At 35.5% G+C, this 7,079-nt stretch overlaps 1 protein-coding gene across 2 annotated transcripts in view; it reads left to right on the top strand.

Annotated features, from left to right (window-relative positions):
- The window catches only part of LOC128687782 (regenerating islet-derived protein 4-like), a 5,579-nt gene extending 1,739 nt beyond the window's left edge, over positions 1-3,840 (top strand). For both annotated transcript variants that reach the window (XM_070083704.1, XM_070083703.1), the window contains exons 3-6: positions 1,299-1,482; positions 2,113-2,182; positions 3,168-3,274; positions 3,568-3,840. In XM_070083704.1, coding sequence (XP_069939805.1) covers positions 1,299-1,482; positions 2,113-2,182; positions 3,168-3,274; positions 3,568-3,785 — 579 coding nt within the window. In that variant the 3' untranslated portion in view covers positions 3,786-3,840. The remainder of the gene's footprint in view (positions 1-1,298; positions 1,483-2,112; positions 2,183-3,167; positions 3,275-3,567) is intronic.
- The last annotated feature ends 3,239 nt before the right edge of the window (positions 3,841-7,079 follow it).

Raw genomic sequence — 7,079 nt, forward strand, 5'->3', positions numbered from 1 at the left:
ATTGCTCAAAGCACTTTACTTGAAAAACTACAATGCACAGTATAATTTATGAGACACTTTGCAAGACAAACTTTTCATGTGACAACTGTTCGATCAGTCAGTCTTTAAGGAACTCCTTAGCAATGTGTGAAAGTTCTACACTCACACTCATTTAGCACAATATTGTCATATAATAAAAGAAAAAAGTGGAAATAACTCCAGAATCTGAGGGGGACGTTGAGAGCTGTGAACCCCAAATACAGCATTTCATCAGAGAGGAACTTAACTTGTCAAATGCAGTAACCCCATGGTGTCCTGCCTACATATGATATTAGAACACAAGTGTTTAAATATCACTATATACGAGTAGATGTAATTAAAGGGGAGGACACACAGAAATCTGCTCTCAGTAAATACATTTGCCCTGGAAGGCTGGAAATGTATTCCAGCCAGAAGAGAAGACCACTGCCTAGACCACCATGGGGAGGCCACCTACAACTATTGTTTATTTTACTCGTCTATTTATATGTCATAGTTTTTATGTTGTTATTTGAGGTTTTCTGCATTTTCATTCATTTGTAGATGAATGGTTCAGAGAACCGACATGTTGATAAATTAGACACATGTGCAACTCTTGGGTATCTTTATTGAGGAAACGTTTCCTCAATAAAGATACCCAAGAGTTGCACATGTGTCTAATTTATCAACATGTCGGTTCTCTGAACCATTCATCTACAAACCTGTCAGACACTGAAACTTCTTGGGATCTTAATACTTAGGAATTCTTCGCTTGCCTAATTCTTGGGCACAACCTACTTCCACATTGAACAAATGTGACACCACCTATGACTGCTGCACCTCTCCTGCCATACGGTTTATAAGCTGCTTCTCCGCTCATCTGCCGTATTCTACTCAAGATTGATGGACTGAACACATCGACTCAAGGTTGAGGGACTGATTACCTCATTCTCCTCCTGTTCTTCAAGTTTCTCCTATGTATGGACTGATGAAGCCACTGTGTGGCGAAACGTATCCTCAATAAAGATACCCAAGAGTTGCACATGTGTCTAATTTATCAACATGTCGGTTCTCTGAACCATTCATCTACAAACCGTTGGTAGGAGAGGTGCGGCAGTCATAGGTGGTGTCACATTTGTTCAATGTGGAAGTAGGTCGTGCCCAAGAATTAGGCAAGTGAAGAATTCCCAGTATTAAGATCCCACGGGATGAGGGACAGTGGGATGAGGATACATAAATATCTTGCGCGGTATAGCTATTAATAGGCTGAAGCTGTTCTGAATCTCACTATTGGTTGACAGGTTGAAGATGTCCACGCCGGTGTTCACCCCGGGATGAGAACGCCGGAGGACCTCACAGACAACCAGTGCGGCGTCGTCATCGAATCTCTTGGCGTTGAGGACCTCGGGAAGTGGACGTGCAAGGTGCTCCTGGCTGGTAGATCTCTCGTGGGATCAAAGAAAGTTGGTAAAACAAAAGCCGTAGGTAAGTGTTTCCTAGAGTGAAAACAGTTAAATCTGGTAACTAATTCTTGATCTCGTTGATTAGAATCTTTCCATCTCTTCTCATCTTAACTTCATTTATTCAGATTTCAATAAGATGTTTACAGATTTTTCGAAAAGTTTTCGAGATTTATTCCACGGAAACGTGGCATAACATTGACTCAGCCCATTTGTCTTCATTGCCAAAATATAAGACAACTTTGGAAAAATATATGATAATGCCCTGTCAAATGTTGTATTAGGTGTATTAGTATCTGGAAAAAATTATCATCTTCAAACGAAGGAGAGCTTTTGGGAATTACTCATGTGTCCAGCTCCTATAAGAGCTTTCACTGACGTATAATATGAAAATATACCCTGGAACAGCCGGTCAGTACGAGTATGATTATATCAGAAAAGTAAAAGAATACAGTATAAATATATTTAAGCGTTAATAATCAAATACCCTGAAATATGGATTTCAGAATACTCTCCTACAATGCAAGGAAGAAATGTCATTAGAAAACATTAATTCTACTAAAGTCATCATCAAAGCTGATATTTATTCTGAAACACTGAGTTTACGAAACATTATTATGTGTTAAATACAAGCTTTCTCCTTCCCCCTTAACAGAGTGCATTGAGCCGTTCGTGCGACTCGGAGACCACTGTTATTACTTTTATGAAAGTGGCGTAAAGACCTGGTAAGTAAAGTGAAATGTAAACAAAAATCTGCATGTAAGAGTGATTACAAACTGCGTAAAGTATTTTCAAACTTGTTTAGCAGCTCGGTATTTTCTACACTAGTTTACCAGTCAAAAATCTACTGCTGATAATATGACTAGAGATCTTCTAGTCTGCATTGGTAGGATATGACAGAGAACGAAAAGCACAGTAAATAGACACATTTTTATATATTGGGATGACTGTATCTCTCTTGATACGTGTACAACCCTATATATGGAGGTGGAGGGGTATACAATATCTCTATATATGCATTTATAATTTATTTCAATCCAAGTTTAAAGTTCTCTTGACTGGTAGTGTCTAAATGACCCTCGTTTCTCGATAGGCTTTAAGCCAAATTAACTAGCCAACTAACCAACCACAGGACATATACATCGAGAAGTGCTTATTTCAAACTGTATTAAGCTGAGAGTTTACTTGATAAAGTGACATTCAGCTTTAGTGACCCTTGTGTAGTAGAAAGTCCTTAAGCCCCTATTAACCATGGAAAATAAGAAAATAAAAACAAGCTTTGCTTAATGCACAGTAAGATAATAATGATTAAAGGATGTATGCTGGTTGGTTACTTGGCTGATTACTGCACTAAACCTAACTGCAGTGATAAACTTTATGAGTTTTTTTTTTTTTTGAAGAAGTGAGATGCAAAAGAAGATCAGGGAAAAAATAAGATGACATCATTATTGTAGTGAAAATATTTTACTTATTATTAGTTATGGCCAAAAGAAAACAGCATTCATTTTGCAAGAAGATCTGTGTGAGATTTAAGAAGCTCCTCATGACTCGGGTTCTAATTTAATAATTTGTAATGTCATAGTGTTAGACTTCATTTGCACAACCTTTTTGCTAATGATCTACACGCTAATTTTTCTACAAGGAAGAGATAATAAGCGCTGTTAATTTTTTTACCAAGCAGTATGGTAATATGTCTCTATGAATGTGCAGGGAAGAAGCTCGCGAATACTGTTTGTCGATGGGAACGTGGACGGATCTAGCTGTAGTGAACGACTGTCATCAGCTTACACTTGTCTGGGACCACATCCTCATGTATTGTGAGTTATGCACTGATTATATCAAGTAGGGCCGAAAGATTTGTTATAATACATCTATCCATCCGATAACATTCAGTTATATAAGCAGAACATAAAACAATAGGACCAATGTCTCTGAACAATAGCATTTGACAACAGGTAATTAAAAACATTTTTATTTACAGAAATTCTCACATATAGCTTCACACATACGCACAAAATATACATTCTTTTTTTTTTTTGGGGGGGGGGATATAATTGAATATAAGCACAATATTTTTCCAGATTTTTAACTCTGGTCTTACTGTTTACAGATAACTCATCCAGGTACTGGATCGGTGGCGCTGACCTAGGACAAGAAGGGTCATGGTACTTTGTAGACGGAAGTACTGTACCAGTTGGAACACCCTTCTGGTATCCTGATAACCCAAGTGGCAATGGAAATTGTCTTTCTTTATCTTTCTCTCATGGATACTTTGACGATGAAGATTGTGAAATTAAGGTCCATTTCGTCTGCCAGGCATTTGAATAGTAGATGTTATTTCAAAGTTCAGGAAATGACAAAGATATAAAATGCAATTACTGGATGTGAGTAAAATTATTCTCCTTCTGCTTGTAGGTAGCCAAGGGAGTAATTATTAAAAAAATATTTTCGTTAACTAAGTATTTCTAAAATACAACTGATGGTCAATAAAACGACGTAATTCAAAATAATGTGTAAAATGAATTTAGAACGCTACTAGTAACAAGGAGATTCACTTTGTGTATATCTTGACCTGAAGAGTTTTCTCACTCAGGAGTTTACTCTCAGCATTAGCAGATTGAGCTCATTAGTTTGAATTTATGTGTTTTTCGCTTATAGTTCTATTTTTTTCTTGTTTATCCACTGTTATAATCCTCTCAGTGGATTATAACAGTGAACTTCTGACTTAAAGTATTTTCAGTGTGCTAAAATTTTGAAGGCAAAATTATTTTTATGGACTTCAATAGTCTGTGAACTATTTGCAAAGTTTTCATGATGTGGTAAAAGGAAAAATCTGTTAGGGAATTATATATTTCTTGGGTTGTTTCATTTTATTCCCATTTTGGGTAATGAAATTTACAGAGATCTAGTAAATTTTATCTATATTATCAACATATTCATTAATAAGCACATATATACAATACTCTAAAGGCCACTCCACAAGAATGGCGAAGCGCCGACAGTCTGGTGAGTTAAACAGTCTATACATCACTAACGCCAGTACTGGCCATTCTTTTCTTCTTTTTATTTTAGTAAGCTGTACGGGAAAAGGGGTTGCTAGTCCATTGTTCCAGACATTTTAGTTGACATTTAGAACACATATGGCTTATGGAAGACAAACTCTTATTCCACTTCCTCATGAATATGAAAGAAAAATAATAAGAACAAGAACTATTAACATAAAAACAAAGAAAACTCAGTTGGGTGTGTATACATAAATGTGTACATGTATGTGTAGTGTGACCTAATAAGTAAATGTAGCGAGATATACCTGTTATCTTGTGTGTTTATGAGACAGAAAAAAGACATCAACACTCCTACCATCATTGAAAACAAATACGGATTTCTGTCTTACACTCATTTGGCAGGATAGTAGTACCTTCTGGGTGGCTGAGGGTGATTACTTTCCAGTAAAAGTAGATCTTAGAAAGAGATGTGTAATGTCACCATGGTTGTTTAACATATTTATAGATGGGGTGAAAAAGCAGTAAATGCTAGGGTGTTGGGGACAGGGGTGGGATTAAATTATGGGGAATCAAATACAAAATGGGTGTTGACACAGTTACTTTTTGCTGATGATACTGTGCATTTGGAAGATTCTAAAGAGAAGTTGCACCGGTTAGTGAACGAGTTTGGGAGAGTGTGTGAAGGAAGAAAATTGAAAGTAAACATTGATATGAGTAAGATAATGAAGGTATCAAACGAGTCAGGTAAAAAAAATAGATATCAAGCTTCTTTCCAAGCAAAGAAACAGACTGAAAATTACTGAACGTGGGGATCTAAGACTTTTTCTTAGTGCCTTCAAGCCTGATGTTGAGAAGCTGATGTCCCTGTGAAAACAATCTATTTACAGATGAGATGTAAATTTACCCTTTCATATTGCTAAATTTATTTGTGAAATAAATACACTAGTTTATAGTGTTAGATTAGTTGTTTTTAATTTGCAGTAAACCAGGAAAGAGGTGTGTTCATATGTATGTGTGGGGGGGATGGGGGCGCTAGGGATGTGGTCTGGGAGAAAAAGGGGCCGCAGCCTGAAAAAGTTTGGGAACTACTGATCTACACAAACATATCTGGAGGATTTAGTGTAGCTGATGTTTTCCTCTGCAGACCCATGAATGAGGGACGTCGTTTGCCTGTCAATATCTTTGTTTTAGATAAAGATACGACGAGGCCTAGTCGATTACAAATTACTTGAACTTTGTTAAGAATAGTATTCATCTTTTTATGCACTGTTGTATAATAATAATAATAATAATAATAATAATAATAATAATAATAAAAATAATAATAATAATAATAATAATAACGACAATAATAATAATAATAATAATAATAATAATAATAATAATAATAATAATAATAATAATAATAATAATAATAATAATAATAATAATACCTTTATTTCCACATGTACATGTACAATGTATACAAGTCTAGCTGACATTTATGACATACTAAACAGAGCATTTCGAGCAAATTTGGACCATGACGGACAATGATGTCATCTGCATAGCTTATAGCTTTATGTTTAGGTGAGGTAGATAGAGCCTTTAGGAAATCATTAATTAGAACATTAATAGCAAAGGATTGAAAACTTCTCTCAGCAGTGTACCTGAGGAAATGTCTTTAGACTTATTACTAAAGTCTTGATGGAGAACAAAGGATACTCTGAAGAACAGATAATCTGTTATCCAACTGAGAAGGTTACCACCAATGTTCATTTTATTTAGTTCAAGTAGCTTAACAGTTCTGCTTGTGATATCAAATGTAGAAAGGTGGAAATAAAATCATGTACACTTTTCTTTTAAATGAAACCATAGAGATGCGGTCAAAGTTTGTGTTTGATTCCATAGAATAGTCTATTAACTATCATTCATTTAAATGTTTTACAGAGATAATTAGTCAAGGAAACTGGTTTAAATATATCGGGATGCTCTGAGGATGTTAAAAATTATAGCATGCATGCTCCTCAGGAGCGGTTGATCGACCTTTATTTTAATGTATTATCTAATTCATACTCAGTAAAGACGCAGTCACTCTAATCAGTAATTTGGCTCATAAAAAATAAATTTCAGCCTTCCTTCAGAATCACTCACCAAGTTCATTCAAATATGAGATGCGAGATTTTCAGGTCTCAACGTTTACGACCAGTCATTCGATTTCTCAATAGGGATCAGATTAACATACCCACTCTTTTTCCTATATAAACTTAGAAGGTAGATATATTAACTCCAATAAAACCATTCCCATTCCTGTTGCATAGGTTATTGATTTCTGGTCCTTGTACTTGTTAGCGTAGTTTTACAAGCTCTAAGTCTGGAGTTCTGCACTCGCGATACACTCTACCAATACTTCTAGCTGCTTGTGTTAATTTGTGTAGTTATAGTTTATTATGATGGTGTTTGTTGTCACTTGTGGTGAAAGACTTATGTCGTCTTTTTTCTGTCCCTTTGATCAATGAGCAAATTCTTAAATGTGTACAAATGGGCTAGTAAATCTTATTACACTGATCCACACAGATGGTGAAGATGGAGCCGAATATATAAAACTGGTCAATTAGCAAGAACTCATTTAAAATTA

This window comes from Cherax quadricarinatus, chromosome 10 (genome assembly GCF_038502225.1).
Source record: "Cherax quadricarinatus isolate ZL_2023a chromosome 10, ASM3850222v1, whole genome shotgun sequence".
NCBI classification, from domain to species: domain Eukaryota; kingdom Metazoa; phylum Arthropoda; class Malacostraca; order Decapoda; family Parastacidae; genus Cherax; species Cherax quadricarinatus.